The sequence below is a fragment of the Sapajus apella genome, unplaced genomic scaffold (assembly GCF_009761245.1).
Source record: "Sapajus apella isolate SASKATOON/1434 unplaced genomic scaffold, GSC_monkey_1.0 scaffold164, whole genome shotgun sequence".
NCBI lineage: Eukaryota > Metazoa > Chordata > Mammalia > Primates > Cebidae > Sapajus > Sapajus apella.
The window spans coordinates 1,258,714-1,278,920 of NW_022437104.1; the positions used below are offsets into that span (position 1 = coordinate 1,258,714).

General features: G+C 40.4%; 1 protein-coding gene across 4 annotated transcripts in view; it reads right to left on the reverse strand.

Moving 5' to 3' along the window:
* Positions 1–20,207, reverse strand: part of WNK3 (WNK lysine deficient protein kinase 3) — a 166,762-nt gene that overhangs the window by 22,863 nt on the left and 123,692 nt on the right. For 2 of the 4 annotated variants that reach the window (XM_032266983.1, XM_032266985.1), the window contains exons 19-22: positions 19,866–19,996; positions 18,178–18,791; positions 12,693–12,904; positions 1,382–1,443 (exon numbers count right to left, since the gene is read on the reverse strand). In XM_032266983.1, coding sequence (XP_032122874.1) covers positions 1,382–1,443; positions 12,693–12,904; positions 18,178–18,791; positions 19,866–19,996 — 1,019 coding nt within the window. The remainder of the gene's footprint in view (positions 1–1,381; positions 1,444–12,692; positions 12,905–18,177; positions 18,792–19,865; positions 19,997–20,207) is intronic. The other 2 variants (XM_032266984.1, XM_032266986.1) reach the window with 1 other exon arrangement.

A 20,207-nucleotide genomic window follows, 5' to 3' on the forward strand; every position in this document is an offset into this window, starting at 1 on the left:
TTGGACATCATCAAGCATGACAAAATACAGTATGCATAACAGGAGTTCCAAAAATAGAAGAGAAAGGAGCAGAAAAAAATATCAGAATAAATAATAACTTCAAATTTCCAAAATTGGATGACAAATATTAATCTATACGTCCGAGCTCAGTGAACTATAACTAAATTCAGTGAGATCCATATCTAGACACTCATAATCAAATTGATGAAAATCAGACAAAAAGAAAATCTTTAAAGAACACAAAAATAGACTTGTCATGTATAAGGGATCTCAATAAAATTAAGAGCTGACTTCTCATCGGAAACCATACAGGCCAAAAGACAATGGGATGACACTGTCAAAGTGTTGAAAGAGTAAGAAGAATTCACCTAAATCTTTCAAAAATGAAGGCGACCTGGCCAGGTGTGGTGGTGGTTCACATCTGTAATCCCAACACTTTGGGAGGCTGAAGCAGGCGGATCACTCGAGGTCAGGAATTCGAGACCAGCCTGGCCAACATGGTGGCACCCCATTTCTACTAGAAACATAAAAATTAGCCAGGGATAGTGGTGGGCACCTGTAATCCCAGTTACTTGGGAGGCTGAGGCAGGAGAATCACTTAAACCTGGGAGGCGGAGGTTGCAGTGAGCCAAGATAGTGCCACTGCACTCCAGCCTTAAGACTCCATCTCCAAAAAGAAAACAAAACAAAACAAAAAATGTGAAGGAGATCCACACACAACACTGCACTATAAACTCCTTGAAGAAGGTTAGACATCATGCTCTGCAAGTAGTTCAGGATTGTCATGTTTTAAGAAAATGAGTAACAGTTTTCTGTAGGTGAATTTTAATCTATAGAAAAAGAAGTGTGTCTTGTGAAAAGTATGTAATAGAGTTAAGAGCATCAAACTGTGCACTGTCTTTTGAGAGCCAACTGTCCAGTTGTGAGAGTTCAAAGGTGGATAAAAGCTAGTCTATATACCAGGAGAGAAGTGAATAGGTCAAATACAATTGAGATTTGGAAATAACCAGTTATAACAGTGAAGTAGCCATGCCCCTAGATTTACTCGTTTGTTTACCTATTCTTTATTTCAGAAACCTAATGTTAAGTATCAAAAGCAAAATATTTGTTGTGAAAAAGATGTGAAAAATGGAAGATGGCTAATTCTTGGGAACATGCAAAATGAACTTTATGCTTTCAGTGTTCATTCTAATAACTAGTTCTTCTTGATGACTAGAATACAAAGAATACTAAAAAATCTGAATTTCCACTGAACCAAGCATTTTTAGAATAAGACCTTTCCTGAATATGCCACTGTTTTGACTTCTGCTTTTGTTAAGATTGAAATGGGCCAGGCGCTGTGGCTCATACCTATAATCCCAGCACTTTGGGAAGTGAAGGCAGGCACATGACTTGAGCTCAGAAGCTGGAGACCGGCCTGGGCAACATAAGGAGACCCCATCTCTATTAAAAAAAAAAAAAAAAATTAGCTGGGCATAGTAGTGTGCGCCTGTATTCTCAGCTACTTGGGAGGCTGAGGTGGGAGGATCACTTGAGCCCAAGAGGTCAAGACTGCAGTAAGCTGTGATGGTGCCACTGCACTTCAGCCTGAGCGACAGAGTGAGACCCTGTCTCAAAAACAAAACAAAAAAGACTGGAATGAAATCGTTATTATTTTACATTATTTCCCCAAATCCTAGAAAGTCTAAGTCCAAACGGTTTTGATTTCTTTTACAAGAATGATTTTGCCTTTTCACATCTTTAGGTGTCTTATTGCATAAAATAAAACTTTATTAATAGACTTATTAGGCAAAAATTTTTTTTTTCAATTTTGTACTTTTCAGTATTTTTTCTATCAACTTTATGGCAGAAAAGGAAGCATCTATTTTCATAAAGAGAAGAGTTTTAAATAGCTAGCCATTTTAGATTTCCTATTATAATAGGATTCTACTTGTTATACATAATTAAAGAAATTTAACCTGGGCCAGAATAGGAGGTATTAAGAATACCAGATGTTTCTGTGAGCTGGAAGCTGTCACAGCAGTGACACACTTGAACTGGAAATCACCAAAATTTCCTTCTTATTTTCTAGTCACCAAACAAAACACAGCATGCTTTTTCATATTTTATGGTTTTTAAGTTGAATTATATCAGGCCCTTCAACAGCCTTTGATCCAATTTAAGCTAGTTCTCTATGTCCTTGTTTTTAAAAAACAAATTCCATAAATGGAAAAAAAAATTAAAAATAGAAGCTCTGCTAATAAAAAAACTGGAAATTCATTGCTAGCTGACCTAAAACTTACAAGAAATATTAAAGTGAGTCCTTCAGGATGAAATAAAAGAATGCTAGATAGTAACTCAAATCCACATGAAGAAATAAAGCACACTGCTGAAGAGAACTACATAGGTAAGTATAATATTCAATATAAATGTACTTTACAACTTTTTATTTCTATCTGGTTTCAGAGTCAACTGCATAAAGTAATAACGATAAAATTGTGTCAATGAGCTTATAACATGTAAAGATGTAATGTGTATAACTAATAGTACAAAGAAGTTGTGAGGGAATATGTGTGTGTGTGTGTGTGTGTGTGTGTATCACACACATACAGAGAAATATTTTGTGTACCACTGAAGCTAAGTTAGTATTAAACTGAACTAGAGGCCAAGCAAGGTGGCTTAGGCCTATAATCCCAGCATTTTGGGAGGCTGAGGGGGACGGATCGCCTGAGGCCAGGAGTTCAAGACCAGCCTGGCAAACATGGTGAAACCCCATCTCTACTAAAAATTCAAAAAAAATCCCAGCTACTCAGGAGGCTGAGGCAGGAGAATCACTTGAACCCAGAAGCAGAGGTTACAGTGAGCCGAGATCGTGCCACTGAACTCGAGCTTGGGCAACAGAACAAGACCCCATCTCCAAAAAAAATATGGCCAGGGGCAGTGGTTCATTCCTGTAATCCCAGCACTTTGGGAGGCTGAGACAGGTGGATCACCTGAGGTCAGGTGTTTGAGACCAGCCTGGCTAACATGGTGAAACCTTATCTCTACTAAAAATACAAAAATTAGCTGCACATGGTGGCAGGTGCCTGTAATCCCAGCTACTCGGGAGGCTGAGGCAGGAGAATCGCTTGAACCTGGGAGGTGGAGGTTGCAGTGAGCCAAGGTCGCACGATTGCACTCCAGCCTGGGTGATAAGAGCAAAACTCCATCTGAAAAATAAGCAAATAAACACCCAAAAACAAAAAACAAAACCTAGAAAAAAACTGAACTAGATTGCTTTTAAATTAAGAAGCTCATTGTAGATACCACAAGAAAAGAACTAAAAAATATAATATAAGAAAGGAATATAGGGCCAGGTACTTCACTCACACCTCTAATCCAGCAATTTGGGAGGCTGAGTAGGAGGATCGCTTAAGCCCAGGAATTCGAGGTCAGCCTGGACAATACAGTGAAAGCCTGTATTGAAACAAATTTTTTTTAATTAGCTGGGCATGGTAGCATGTGCCTGTGGTCCCGGCTACTCAGGAGGCTGATGTGGGAGGTTGAGGTTGTAGTGAGCTGTGTGATCGCACCATTGCACTCCAGCCTGGGTGACAGGGTGAGACCCTGTCTCAAAAAGAAGAAGAATGGAAAGTATAATATAATAGGTCGGGCGCAGTGGCTCACACCTGTAATCCCAGCACTCTGGGAGGCTGAGGTGGGTGGATCACCTGAAGTCAGGAGTTTGAAACCAACCTGGCCAATGTGGCAAAACCCCATCTCTACTAAAAATACAAAAATTAGCTGGGTATGGTGGCATGCACCTGTAGTCCTAGCTGCTCGGGGGCTGAGGCAGAAGAATCGCTTGAACCTGGGATATGGAGGCTGCAGTGAGCCAAGATCACACCACTGCACTCTAGCCTAGGCGACAGAGCGAGACTCCGTCTAAAAAAAAAAAAAAGTATAGTATAATAATACATATAAAGGAACAATGGAATTTAAATGTTACATTGGAAAACATCAAACATAAAAGAAGGCAGGAATACTGAGAGTCAGAGGATGAGGAAAAAAAGAAAAAATTGAAAATATATAGTAAACAAAGAACAAAATGACAGGCATAAATCCTACCTTACATTAAATGGAAATGGTTTAAATGACAGAGATTGACAGAATAAAAAACATGATCTAACTATACATGATGATAGCAATAAACACAATTCTGATTTAAAGACACAAATATATTCCAAGTAAAAGAATATAAAAAGATATGGCATGCAAGCAGCAACCAAAAGAAAGCTGGATTGTTATACTAATAACAAAATAATCTCTCAGCTAGCCATCCAAAATGCCAAAAGGAATGAAGGCTAAGTGGAAGAAGATAGCCCCCTCTCCTGCTATTGTGAAGAAGCAGGAGGCCAAGAAGGTGATGAATCCCATTTGAGAAAAGGCCTAAGAATTTTAGCACTGGACAGGACATCCATCCCTAAAGGGGCCTCACCCACTTTGTCAAATGGCTCTGCTATATCAAGTTGCAGCGGCAAGAAGCTATCTATCTTCTATAAGTGGCTGAAAGTGCCTCCTGCAAATAACCCAGGCCTTGGACTGCCAAATAGCTACACAACTGCTTAAGCTGGCCTATAAGTACGGACCAGAGACAAAGCAAGAGAAGAAGCAGAGATCATTGGCCCAGACTGAGAAGAAAGTTGCCAGAAGGATGTCTTCATTAAGAGGACTTCGAGCAGGGGTTAACACTGTTACCACCTTGCTGGAGAACAAGAAAGCTCAGCTGGTAATAACTGCACATGACATGGATCTCATAGAGCTCTAGCTGTCTTCCTGTCTGCCCTGCATCATAAAATACAAAGGGAAGAGAAGACTGGGATGCCTAGCCCACAGAAAGACTTGCACCACTGTCACCTCCATACAGGTTAACTTGGCACACAAAGGAGCTTTGGCCAAGCTGGTGGAAGCTATCAGAACCAAGGACAATGACAGACAGGATGAGATAGATCCACTGTCACTTGGGAGGCAATATCCTGGGTCCAAAATCTCTGGTTCACATTGCCAAGCTGGAAAAGGCAAAGGCTTAAGAATTTGCCATTAAGCTGGGCTAAATGTAGACTGTTGAGTTTTCTGGAGAAATAATAATTCTCCTTCAGCCAAAGAAAAAGAAATATAAATTAATATCAAGAAGACATGACAATTATAAACACATGTGCAACTAACAACTGAGTTCCAAAATACACAAAGCAAAATTGACAGAATTGAAGGGAGAAATTCAACAATGGTTGGAGACTTCTATAACCCACTTTTAATAAGTGATAGAACTAGGCAGATGATCAACAGAGAAACAGAAAACTTGAACAGCCCTGTAAACCAATGAGGCCTAACAGGCATATATGGAACATTCCACCCAACAACAGCAGAATACACACTTTTCTTAAGCATACATGAGTTCAAGATGAGCCTGGGCAACATAGGGAGACCTTGTTTCTAAAACAAATTAAAAAAAATAGCAAGTGGCTTGTGCCTGTAGTCCCAGCTACTTGGGAGTCAGAGGCAGAAGGATCACTTGAGTGAGACCAGGGGGTTGAGGCTGCAGTGAACCATGATCACACCACTACACTCAACCCTGCACAACAGAGTGAGACCTTATCTCAAAATAATAATAATAATAATAATAATAATAATAATGTGTAAGACTTGTACACTAAAAACTAAAAATGATTGTTAAAAGAGATTTAAAGACAACCTGGCTGGGTGTGGTGGCTCATGCCTGTAATCCCAGCACTCTGGGAGGATGAGGCGGGTGGATCACATGAGGCCAGTAGTTCAAGACCAGCCTGGCCAACATGGCGAAACTCTGTCTCTACTAAGAATATAAAAATTAGCTAGGCATGGTGGTACATGTCTGTAATCCCAGTTACTCAGGATACTAATGTTATGGAACATCTTTTCATGTATTTATCAGATATTCATATATCTTCTTTAGAAAAATGCCTATTTGAATCTTTTGCCCATTTTTAAATTGGATTTTTAAATCTTTTATTGTTGAGTTGTTGAACCGTCATGCCCTGCTGGTAGGACTGTAAAACGGTGCAACTACTTTGGAAAAAAAGTCCAGTAATTCCTCAAAAGATTAAACATAAAGCTCCCATGTCATACAGCAATTCCACCCCTACATATCTACCCAACAGAAATGAAAACATATGTCTACATACAAACTTAAACACAACTCTTCATAGCAGCATTATTTGTAACAGCAAAAAAATAGAAAAGAATACAAATGTCCAACCACTGATGAATAAATGGAGCATTATTTGGCAATAAAAATAAATGAAGTACCAAGACGTGCTGCAACATGGTTAAACTGTAAATACTGTGCTAAGTGAAAAAAGTTACAAAAGACCACATAACATGTGATTCCATTTACATAAACTGTCCAGATTAGGCAAATATTTTATTTATTTTATTGAGACAGAGTCTTGCTCTGTTGCCCAGGCTGGAGTACAGTGGCATGATCTTGGCTCACTGCAACCTTCGCCTTCCAGGTTTAAGCAATTCTCCTGCCTCCACCTCCCTAGTAGCTGAGATTACAGGCACATGCCACCATGTCCGACTAATTTTTGTATTTTTAGTAGAGACAGGGTTTTGCCATGTTGGCAAGGCTGCTTTTGAACTCCTGACCTCAGGGGATCTGCCTGCCTTGGCCTCCCACAGTGCTGGGATTACAGGTATGAGCCACCGCACCCGGCCATTTTTTAATTTTTTTGAGACAGGTCTGCTCTGTTGCCCAGGCTGGAGTGTAATGGCATGAACACGGCTCACTGCAGCCTCAATCTCCTAGGCTCAAGCAATCCTCCTGTCTCAGCCTCCTGAGTAGCTGGGACTACTGGTGTGCACCCCCATGCCTGGCTAATTTTTTTTAATAGAGATGGGGGGGGTCTCACTTTGTTGCCCAAGTTGGTCTCAAACTCCTGGGCTCAAGCAATCCTCCTGCCTGGGCCTCCCAAAAAATAGTAGGCAAATCTATAGAGACAAAAAATACTTTAATTGTTGAGGCTGGAAGATGGGGGAAGTGGGAATAAATGGGGGAGCTACTACTCATGGAAATAGGTTTTCTTTTTGAGGTGATGAAAGTATTCTAATGGATAAAAATACATTTTAATGTTATACAGCAATAAAAAATGAAGTACTGATACATGTTACAAAATGTTTGACTCCCAAAAATATTATAAGTAAAAGAAGCCAGTCATGAAACCACATATTGTGTGACTGTATTGATATGAAATGTTTCAGCATAGGCAAATCTATAGAAACAGGAAACAGATTTGTGGTTGCCTGGAGCCTGTGGTTGGGCGTTTGGGGTGGAGGAGCTACAATGAGGGCTGACTATGCAAATGTACGTGTTTTTTTGTGGAATGTTGAAAATATTCCAAAATCAAATTCTGGTAATAGCTGCACAAGTCTGTAAATTGTGTAAGTTAAATGAGTGAATGTTATGATATGTGAAATATATCTCAATAAAACTATAATTTTTTAAAAAAAAATTAAAAGAAGCAAAAGAAATACTTACTTTCCAACTCATTTATAAGGCAGCTTTTCCCTGACACCAAACCAGAAAAAGATAATATCAAAAATTTTAAAATATAAAACAAAATGATGAAAACTGTAACCCAACATGCTTCTTGAACTTAATACAGGGCATCTACAAAAAACTTACAGTTAACATTATAATTTATGGTAAAAGATAGAAGGCTTTCCCCTTGGAAGAATAAGAAGGCAAGGATGTCCAATATAAAGTTTCAGCTAGTACAAGAAGAAGAAGAAATAAAAGGCATAAATGTTGAAAAGGGAGAAACAAAAAAGTCTATATTCACAGATGACATAACTGCCTACTCATAAAATCCCAAAGAATCTATAAGAAAACTTCTAGATTAAATAAGTTTAGCAAAATCTTCAGCTATAAGGTCAATATACAGAATTTAATCATATTTCTCTAGCAATCTATGATTGGAAACCCTGTAGAAATAAAATAAATCCTTAGGTATAAATAAAACAAAATACATATAGTATTTGTAAGCTCAAAACTATAAAAAGCAGATAAAACATATCTAAGAAGACCTGGAGAAATAAACTGTACACCAAACCCCCATGATATGCACTTTACCTATATAACAAACCTGTACATGTACCCCTGAGCCTAAAATAAACGTTTAAAAAAAAAGACAAAAAAATGGAGAGACATCCTATGTTTATTGATTGGAAGACTCAATACAGTAAAAAGATTAACTCTCCCCAAATTGATATATAGATTTAACATAATTCCAATCAAAATCACAGCAGGATTTGTTTAGATATAGTCAAGCTGATTCTAAAATCTGTATGAAAAAGAAGAGGAAGTAGAGTAGCTAAAACAATTTTGAAAAAAGAATAAAGTTGCAGGAAACATAATACCTAATTTAAACAATACTAATTTTAAAAGCTGCTATAAAACTACAATAATCAAAATAGTGTAGTATTGGTGAAAGGACAGACATATGGATTAACTGGAACAGAATAAAGAGTCCAGAAATAGATTCACACATATGGCTAATTGACTTTTCACAAAGGTACAAAAGCTATTCAATGGAGAAAGGACGATCTCTTCAACAAATGGTAATAATCGAATAACCATATGCAAAAAAGAACCTCACCCAAAACCTCACACCTTATACAAACAGTAATGTGTCATAAATCTAACTGTAAACATAAAACTATAAAACTTTTAGGAGAAAACAGGAAAATTTTTGTGGCCTGTGTTTAGCCAGAGTTCTTAAATATTACACACCAAAATCATAATTTTTAAAATTTGATAAAGTATATTTTATTAAAATGATAAACTTTTGCTCTGCCAATACACTGTTAAGAGAATGAAAAGACAAGCTACAGACTTGAAGAATATATTTGTAAATCACATGTCCTACAACGAATTTTTATCAAAAATATAGAAAAAACTCTCAAAAATCAACCACATGTAAACAACCAAATTTTCTAAAATGACAATGTCTTTGGGATAAATTGAGTGAAAGGTACACAGGATCCCTCTGTATTATTTAACTGCATGTTAACTGACAATTATCTCGATGAAAATTTCATTTAAAAATAAAACAAGAGCCGGGCGCGGTGGCTCAAGCCTGTAATCCCAGCACTTTGGGAGGCCGAGGCGGGTGGATCACAAGGTCAAGAGATCAAGACCATCCTGGTCAACATGGTGAAACCCCGTCTCTACTAAAACTACAAAAAATTAGCTGGGCATGGTGGTGCGTGCCTGTAGTCCCAGCTACTCAGGAGGCTGAGGCAGGAGAATTGCCTGAACCCAGGAGGCGGAGGTTGCGGTGAGCCGAGATCGCGCCATTGCACTCCAGCCTGGGTAACAAGAGCGAAACTCCGTCTCAAAAAACAAACAAACAAAAAAAAATAGCAAAAGAACAAACATTTCACCACAGAGAATATATGGATCACAAATAAGCACAAGAAAAAAATGCTCAACATCACTAACCATTAGGGGAATGAAAATTATAATAAAATAACCACATTATATCACTATATACCTATTTGGCTAAAAAAAGAATACTAGTTATCAAGCGCTGAAGAGCATGCAGAAAAACTGGAAGTCTCACAATTGCTGATGGAATGTAAAATGATACAGCTGCTTGAAAAAATGGTTTGTTAGTTTTTAAAATATGTTAAATACGCATACCATATGACGCAGCAATCTCATTTCTGGGTATTTTATCCAAGCGATCTGAAAACTTATGTTCACCCACAAAGCTGTATGTGACTATTTATGGGAGCTTTATTTGTAAAACCCCAAACTGGAAACAACCCAAATGTCCTCCAACAGGAGAATGGATAAACATACTGTGGTACATACACGGTAACACAAAATAAGCTGAGGAATCCCAAAGATAGTCTTGAGAGACATGTTTCTACCATGAGATCATATTTCTCTGGCCATGGTTATTTAGAAACAGGTGGACATCTGGCTGCAGAACAGCCCAAATACAGGCCAGGCAATGGGCTCCGACCCATTTTTTGGCATGAAAAAGATGAGCAGGGACAGTCAAATTTTCTGCCCCTGGAATCTGACAAAGGTGAATTTAATAAAGACCTGAAAGTGAAAGAATGCTCTGGGATCACGAGAAACCAAAGTTATCTAAAAGCCAGTTTTGGGAAAGCACAAACTATGCATAAAAAGAAGCCATTAGGGAATGAAACAGAATAAAATAAAGTATGCTATTAGTGGTACTGCATCAAACTGAAGGTTCATGTACTTCTGCTATTAAATCCCGAGAGCTGCCTTCAATCTAGGTCTACCCTTTAGTTCTGTCTTTACGAGATCATCCAAGTAGACTTCCCGTTCTTGAGTTCTGTATTAGTTGTCTATTGTCATTGTAACTAATTACCACAAACTTAGTGGCTTCAAACAACACAAATTGATCTCACAGTTCTCTAGGCTACAAGTCCAACATGGGCCTCACTGGCCTAAAATCAAGATGTTGCCAGGGCTGTGTTCCTTCTGAAAGCTATAGGAGAGACCTGTTTCCTGGCCTTTCCAGCTTCCAGAAGTTGCCTGCATTCCTTGGCACTCTTCTTCCATCTTCAAAGCCAGCAATATTATACCTTTCTGACACTGTTTCCCTTTTCTCTTACTTTCTTTTTTTTTTTTTTTTTTTTTTTGAGGAGAGGGAGTCCCACTTTTTTTACCCAGGCTGGAGTGCAATGGCGCGATCTCGGCTCACCGCAACCTCCACCTCCTGGGTTCAGGCAATTCTTCTGCCTCAGCCTCCTGAGTAGCTGGGATTACAGGCATGTGCCACCATGCCCAGCTAATTTTTTGTATTTTTAGTAGAGACGGGGTTTCACCATGTTGACCAGGATGGTCTCGATCTCTTGACCTCGTGATCCACCCGCCTCGGCCTCCCAAAGTGCTGGGATTACAGGCTTGAGCCACCGCGCCCGGCCTTCTCTTACTTTCTCTTCTGTGTTTCTTCTCTTCTACTTTTAAGGATCCTGGTATAATGTAATCATTGGACCTACCTGGATAATCCAGGATAATCTCGCTATCTTAGAGTCAGCAGATTAGTAACTTTCAACCCATCCTGCAAGCTTAATTCTCCTTTGCCATATATCCTAACATAGTCACAAGTTTCAGGGATTTGCACATGGACATTTTAGTGGGGACATTATTCTGCCTACCACAAGTTCTACTGGGATTTCACATATGTCCTTACAATGCATCTTTAACCCCCACCTTGACTATGCACACATAACCAAAGAGGCCTGACCTGATTAACAACTTCTTTATTAGTTAAGTAAAGATTGATGCTCTTTTTTTCAAAGTTAAAGAAGTATATTTTACTAATATTCTTATAACTAATAAAAATTGGACAGGTGTGGTAGCACACGCCTGTAATCTCAGTACTTTGGGAGGCCGAGGTGGGTGGATCATGAGGTCAGGAGTTCAAGACCAATCTGGCCAACATGGTAAAACCCCATCTCTACGAAAAATACAAAATTAGCTGGGTGTGGTGGCGGGCACCTATAATCCCAGCTATCTGGGAAGCTGAGGCAGGAGAATAGCTTGAACCTAGGAGGTGGAGGTTGCAGTGAGCCGAGATCATGCCATTGCATTCCAGCCTGGGTGACAAGAGCAAGACTCCATCTCAAAAAATAAATACAAGTGATTCTCTTGCCTCAGCCTCCCAAGTAGTTGGGATTATAGGCACGAACCACCATCCCCAGCTAATTCTGTAATTTTGGTAGAGACAGGGTTTCACCATGTTGGTCAAGCTGGTCTCAAACTCCTGACCTCAGGTGATCCAACCGCCTTGGCCTCTCAAAGTGCTGGGATTACAATAGCCATGAGACACCACGCCCGGCTGGAGCATGAGTGTGTATGAGAGAGAGAGAGAGAGAGAAAGAGAGAGAGAGAGAGAGAGAGAGAGCGTGTGAGTGTGTGTGTGTGTGTGTCTGTGTGTGTCTGTGTGTGTGGGGTGTGTGTGTATATATATATATATATATATTTTTTTTTTTTTTGAGACAGAGTTTTGCTCTTGTCACCCAGGCTGGAGTGCAATGGTGCAATCTAAGGCTCACTGCAACCTCCCCCTCCTGGGTTCAAATGATTCTCCCACCTCAGCTTCCAGAGTAGCTGGGATTACAGGCACCTGCCACCATGCCCAGCTAGTTTTTGTATTTTTAGTAGAGATGGAGTTTCGCCATGTTAGCCAGGCTGGTCTTGAACTCCTGACCTCAGGCAATCCGCCCGCCTCAGCCTCCCAAAGTGCTGGGATTACAGGCGTGAGCCACCGTGCCCAACCAGGTATATTTTTAAGATTATCTTGTTACCTACAAACTCTCCAACAAACTCTAAATGCTAGACCAGAAGTTCCCATTGACTGATAACATTTCAAAAATTATTGTGGGGATTGGTATTGGGTTTCTAGCTGCTTGTTTTTCAAATAAAAGCATGAACCACACTCAGCTTCTCTCCACAATCTACCAAGTATCCTAATTGTTATTACATAAAAGGACATTTAATACCAAAAACATAAAAAAGAATCTCAGAATAATATGTATTTCTTTAAATTATTGTAGCCTAATTAAAAACAAATAGTATTATAATAATTTTTCTAATTTTGCTGATCTTGGACTAGGTTTTTAAAGAATTACTTTTATGAGTGATTTACCTGTAGCAACTATGCCATTGTCCACATGAGTCAAGGACTGGGGGCGGCTTCGAAGTTTGCTTTTGAAAGATCTTGGTCGACGTGGTGATGCAGGTGGCAAAGGAATCTCTGTAGATTGGGTTTTGCTATCTTTAATTGAGCGAAGGCGTTCATAGAGTTCTTGCAGCTCCTTATTCTGCTGGGTTTGAAGATTTACCACCTCCTGAATGTGTCTGAACGAAAATCATGCAGAAAGCATTTTAATGGCACTGGCTCCATAAAGATGAGCCAAGAAACTCTATACTGGTATAAGTAAAGTTTAACAAGGAATTTAGATTAAGAATAGGGAAATGCAGACTGGGCACAATGGCTTACGTCCATAATCCCAGCACTCTGGGAAGCCAAGGCAGGAGTACTGCTTGAGGCCAGAAGTTCAAGACAAGCCTGGGTAACAGAGGGAGACCTTCTCTCTCTTAAAAAAACAAAAAAAACAAAAAAAACACAGAAAGTTAGCTGGGCACGGTGGTGCATGCCTGTAGTCCCAGATACTCAAAAGGCTGAGGCAGGAGGATCACTTGAGCCCAGGAATTCAAGGTTGCAGTGAGCCAAGATCACAACACTGTACTTTAGACTGGGTAACAGAGAGAGACCCTATCTCAAAAAAGAAAGAAGAAAGAAAAGAAAAGAAACAAGGAGGGAGGGAGGGTGGGAGGAAGGGGGAAATACAGAGTATTTCCACAATTTCATGAGGGGAAGTGGGAAATACCTTACTAAGCATAACATTAAACTATAATAATCACTCATGAAGAAAAAGATGAACAAATTGCTAAAATTGAAATACAGTGAAAGTCAGTAAAACAAAATATAAAGTCAAATAGTATTAATAATATTAACATTTTTTGCCGGGTGCAGTGGCTCACGACTATAATCCCAGCACTTTGGGAGGCTAAGGCAGGAGGGTTGCTTGAGCCCAGGAGTTTGATACCAGCCTAGACAACATAGTGAGACCCTGTCTCTATGAAAAAAAAAAAAAATCAGCCAGGTATGGTGGCATGTGCCTGTAGTACAAACACCTCAGGATGCTGAGGCAGGTAGATCTCTTGAGCCAGAGGTCGCCGCTTCAGTGACTAATGACAGCACCACTGCACTCCAGCCTGGGCAACAGAGCGAGACCTCATCTCAATAATAATTTAATAGTAATAAAAGAACAAATAAAAATCGGTGAAGAAACCATAATGCTAAAAGAACACTGAAGGCAGAATAAATTATCTTTTAAGATCCCTTCTAGGCTAGGCGTGGTGTCTCATGCCTGTAATCCCAGCACTTTGGGAAGCTGAGGCAGCACTCTGGGAGGCTGAGACAGGAGGATGGCCTGAGGCTAGGAGTCTGAGACCAGTCTGGGCAACACAGGGAGACCTCATCTCTATAAAAAATTTAAATATTAGCTGGATGTGTTACACGTCTGTAGTCCCAGATACTTGGGAGGCTGAGGTGGGAAGATGGCTTGAGCCAAGAAGGTAGAGGCTACAATGAGCCACTACTGCACCACTGTGCTCCAGCCTGGGCAACACAGCAAGACTCTGTCTCAAAATAAAAGATCCTTTCCGGGCCAGGTGCGGCGGCTCACACCTGTAATCCCAGCACTTTGGGAGGCCGAGGTGGGCAGATCACCTGAGGTCAGGCTATCAAGACCAGCCTAGCCAACATGGGAAAACCCCATCTCTACTAAAAATAAAAAAAAACAATCCAAGCATGGTGGTGCACGCCTGTAGTCCCATCTACTCAGGCGGTTGAGGCACGAGAATCATTTGAACCCAGGAGGCAGAGACTGCAGTAAGCCCAGATCATATCACTGTACTCCAGCCTGAGCAACAAAGCAAGACTCTGCCTCAAAAAAAGAAAAAAAAGAGGAGGCCAGGCGCAGTGGCTCACGCCTGTGATCCCAGTGCCTTGGGAGGCTGACGCAGGATCACGAGGTCAGGAGTTCAAGACCAGCCTGGTCAAGATGATGAAACCCGACTCTACTAAAAATACAAAAAAAAAAAAAAAAAAAAAAAAAAAAAAATTTTTTTTAGCCAGGCGTTGTGGCGGGTGCCTGTAATCCCAGATACTCAGGAGGCTGAGGCAGAGAACTGCTTGAACCCGGGAGGCGGAGGTTGCAGTGAGCTGAGATTGCACCACTGTACTCCAGCCTGGGCGAGAGTGAGACGACTCAAGAAAAAAAAAAAAAAAAGATTCTTTCCAGGTCTTGGAGGTTATGAGAATCCATGTCTCGCAATCAAAATAAAGTACATATTCATAACCAGCCAGCTACAAAAACTTAGCCAGCTACAAAAGTTACCAGTCATTTGACAATGGTTTAAAAGAACCATTAAAAATAGCAATAGAATACTGATATCACAAATATGAAACTGCTTTAATAACTTTTATTATAAAAAGTATCAGCGTACATATACTGCATAGTACTTAATATATAAGTTGACATATACATAATGTAATGCCAAGCCTCTATGTATATTTTAAAGTGGAATATCAGCCTTCTGGTGATGAATATTTAAAGTATATATTCACAATTTTCTTGCAAGCTCAAGTCAAAAAACCTGAAACAAGTTAGAGAGAAAATACTATAATTATCACTGGAATGACAGTTTTGGGTTTTTTTTTTTTTTCCTCTGAGCAAGGCCTTAGAAACTAAGAAATTTCCAAGGATTTTAACATGCTTTAATTCTTGCAGCACTCAAATGTAGCATCCAAGTGGAGCATTATTCAAACATGTAAGTACTTGACTAAAATCCAGCTTTTTTTTTTTTTAATTTTTTGAGATGGAATCTCACTCTATTGTCCAGGCTGGAATGCAGTGGTACAATCTCAGCTTACTGCAACCTCCGCCTCCCAGGTTCAAGCAATTCTCTCTGCCTCAGCCTCCTGCGTAGCTGGGATTACAGACGTTCGCCATCACACCTGGCTAATTTTTGTATTTTTACTAGAAATGGTGTTTCACCATGTTGCCCAGGCTGGTCTTGAACTCCTGACCTCAGGTGATCCACCTGTCTTGGCTTCCCAAAGTGCTGGGATTACAGGCATGAGTAACCACAATCAGCCAAATCCAGCTTTTTACATGCCTATATTTTTAGTCCTCCCTGGTTCTCCCTTCTTTACAAATTGTTCAAGTCCCAGAACAGTGCAGAAATTCTCTAAAGCATAAGATATATTCAAACTTTGCTAGAGTTGGTTTCAACTTCTCAAAGTAATGGCATGGGATCATCAATAGGAGGCTAGTAATTAACTTATGAATATATACATATGATGGAATACTTTGGAACTGTCAAAAATAGAATGATATATCTCCAAGATGTCATGAAATGGTGAAGAAAAGCAAGATAAAAGACTAGCCTTGCAGTGTAAGTTACTATTCGGGGGAACAAAGAATGAAATACCTACACTTGTTTGTGTAGTTATAGACTAACTGGATATACAAAAAAACAGGTAACATTTATTGTGTCTAAGGAGAGAACCTGGGTAGTTTAGGTACAGTGCTAGGAGGGAGACTAGTGGTTACCCTTTTGTACCTTTTGAATTTTGAACCGTATGGATAGAATTTGAATTCAGAAACTTAATATGAATTCCTTCCTCCCTCTCTCTCCCTCCCTCCCTCCCTCTTGTACCTTTTGAATTTTGAACTGTGTGGATAGAATTAGAATTCAGCAACTTAATGTGAATTTCCTCCCTCCATCTCTCCTTCCCTTCCTCCCTCCCTCCCTCCCTCCTTCCCTTTTCTTCCCTTCCTTCCCTTTCTCCATTCTTTGAGTCTTGCTCTGTCACCTAGGCTGGAGTGCAGTAGCACACAATCTTGGCTCACTGCAACCTCCACCTCCCAGGCTCAAGCAATTCTCCTGCCTCAGCCTCCCAAGTAGCTGGGATTACAGGCGTCTGCGACCACACCTGCCTAATTTTATTTTTTTGAGATTGAGTCTTGATCTGTTGCCAGGCTGGAGTACAGTGGCACGATCTCAGCTCACTGTAACCTCCACCTCCTGGGTTCAAGCATTTCTTCTGCCTCAGTCTCCCAAATAGCTGGTACTACAGGCGTATGTCACCACACACAGAGAATTTTTGTATTTTTTTTTTTTTTTTTTTTTGAGACGGAGTTTCGCTCTTGTTACCCAGGCTGGAGTGCAATGGCGCGATCTCGGCTCACCGCAACCTCTGCCTCCTGGGTTCAGGCAATTCTCCTGCCCCAGCCTCCTGAGTCGCTGGGATTACAGGCACGTGCCACCATGCCCAGCTAATTTTTTGTATTTTTAGTAGAGACGGGGTTTCACCATGTTGACCAGGATGGTCTCGATCTCTTGACCTCGTGATCCACCCGCCTCGGCCTCCCACAGTGCTGGGATTACAGGCTTGAGCCACCGCGCCCGGCCTGAATTTTTGTATTTTTAGTAGAGATAGGGTTTTATCATGTTGGCCAGGATGGTCTCGATCTCTTGACCTCATGATCCTCCTACCTTGGCCTCCCAAAGTGCTGAGATTACAGGCATGAGCCACCACACCTGGCTAATTTTTTTTTTTTTAAGGTAGAGACAAGGTTTCACCATGTTGGCCAGGCCAGTCTCAAACTCCTGACATCAGGTGATCCACCTGCCTCTGCCTCCCAAATAGCTGAGATTACAGGCATGAGCCACCACACACAGCTGGCCTGAATTTTTTTTTTTTTTTTTTTGTGGGGTTTTTTTCTTGTCACCCAGGCTGGAGTGCAATGGTACGATCTTGGCTCACTGCAAACTCCACCTCCTGGGTTCAAGCAATTCTCCTGCATCAGCCTCCCGAGTAGCTGGGATTACAGGCACCCGCCACCACGCCTGGCTAATTTTGTTATTTTAGTAGAGACGGGGTTTCTGCATGTCGGTCAGGCCAGTGTGGAACTCCTGACCTCAGGTGATCTATCCACCTCGGCCTCCCAAAGTGCTGGGATTGCAGGCATGAGCCACCACATCTGGCCTGAATTTCTTTCTTTAAAACGACCTATTTTATAAAACTAAATACAAAACAGCATTCTACTGAGAAAATATATTATCATAATATCACTAGTGAAGGTTGATTACCTTAGTCACCAAATAATAAGGTTGATCTTTAAAGTATCTTACCTATTCCTAAAGAAGATGAACCACTATCTCTGATTGTAATAAGTCAGCTGTTTACTTATCAAATGTGAAATTATATAAGAAGAGTTGTAAAATCTAAAACCAAAGTCCTGAAGAATAAGGATTGTAAAGGTTAGCAAAAAGAGTAATTAAATCATATTGGTAAATAAGCAATTGTAATTAGTCTTCAGACCATGAAAACATTTTATATATAAGGACTTTTTATCATTCATAAATGTTTAGCATTAGCATTCTTTGTAGTTTTCAATCATTAAAATGTCACCAATCCTAAATTAGTTACCAATCAAATACTATGTTCTATAAAACCCAGGGCAATGAGATTTGTGACAGAAAACAGTCCTTACTTTTCTCGTAATCTTTGAAGCTCCACCTTCAAGTCCTCATCCTCTATTTCCGATTCATCATCACTGCTCATTGGGGAAGATGGTGAATAGAAGAGTGAGCTCTGTGTTTGAGCATAAGCTTGTTCTTCGTGGTGGGGTAAGCACTGATCACTCTCTGGACCAGTTTTTGCTCCTGACTTTCCACTGCCAGCAAGACTGGCTGAAAATTCACTATCGGAGCTAGGCTGTTTCCCAGCAGTCAGCATCTCTTTCCCTTTAAGCAATGGTTCAGATCCAGACTGTATGCTACTTCCTGTGGCTGGAGTTTCTTCCAATTCCTTTTCTGGGGTCACTGAAGATACATCAGTCTCACAAGCTGTGCTGAAAGATAAGAAGTTGTCACCTTGTTTGGGAACTCCTTTATTTTCTTTACAGGTTTCATGAAGGGCTTGTAACTTCTCAGAAGAAAATGAAGTTTTTGGATTGTGTGTGGCAGTTTCTATTTCTACCAACTGAGACTTTGCTGTTTTAATAAAGGCTTCTTCACTAGAATGATTCGTCTCACTGAACACTGATATGTGTTCTATTCCAAAAGATGTCACTTTTGCTGACTGCTGCTGAGGAACTGTAATCACCTGGGATACAAAAAGGTAAAAGTAGTTAGAATAGGACAGAGAGGTAGATGGTCTGCTATTTATTGATACTAGCAAAACTTATGTATAGCCCCAAATTCAGTCTTTCAATCAGGCCCCTTGGGTAAAGAGAGTGGGTGTCATATTGCTCAAATAAAATTCCACAATTAGAGCTACTGAGATTCTAAAGTACATGAAATTACATTTATGAAAGAGGACCCACCCGCCCACCAAAAAAATGATAACCTATTTCTGTGCTCTTTTCCAGCTACCAAAATCTCCATTTTTTTTTTTTTTTTTTTTTGAGACGGAGTTTCACTCTTGTTACCCAGGCTGGAGTGCAATGGCGCGATCTCGGCTCACCGCAACTCCGCCTCCTGGGTTCAGGCAATTCTCCTGCCTCAGCCTCCTGAGTAGCTGGGATTACAGGCACGCGCCACCATGCCCAGCTAATTTTTTTTTTGTATTTTTAGTAGAGACGGGGTTTCACCATGTTGACCAGGATGGTCTTGATCTCTTGACCTCGTGATCCACCCGCCTCAGCCTCCCAAAGTGCTGGGATTACAGGCGTGAGCCATCGCGCCCGGCTTTTTTTTCTTTTTTGAGATGGAATGTCACTCTTGTTGCCCAGGTTAGAGTGCAATGGCGCGATCTTGGCTTATCGCAACCTCTGCCTCCTGGGTTCACGTGATTCTCCTGCCTCAGCCTCCCAAGTAACTGGAATTACAGGCATGCCCCACCATGCCCAGTTAATTTTCTATTTTTAGTAGAGATGGGGTTTCTCCATGTTGGTCAGGATGGTCTCGAACTCCCAACCTCAGGTGATCCACCCTCCTTGGCCTCCCAAAGTGCTGGGATTATAAGTGTCAGCCACCGCGCCTGGCCCAAATCTCCATTTCTTTAGACTCATCTTTACTACTGATGGCTTCAAAAGGTGAGGGGATGCATGCAAGGTGAACAAATTAAATATAACAATGATTTACATTTAAAGAAAGTATCATCTACAGACCAAGATCTCCAGTGGCTATTACATTTTATAATGCCCTTGTAGATAAGGATTCAATCAAAGACACAAACCTGGAACCGACCCCGCTGAAATGATCCACTCATCGCTTTACATCTATTCAAAGCCCTAGTATCATCTGTGGACTCCCGTGTCAGAGGAATGGGATCAGGAGCAATTGCTGATCTCATCTCTTCTGTTTCCACTGCAAGTTTTGCCAAATAGTAAGTGGAAAAGAGAAAATTATTTGTTAAGACTAAATTTGTTTACATTACCAAAAATGAAGAAAAGTAGAAAAAGCTTAACTCCTGCTAGACAATTAAAAGGTGTTAATGTAATAAGCAACATTGTATAAGTCCCTAAGTCTAAATCAGACATTGCAAGATTTATCCCAAGACTTAGTATCTATATGAAAT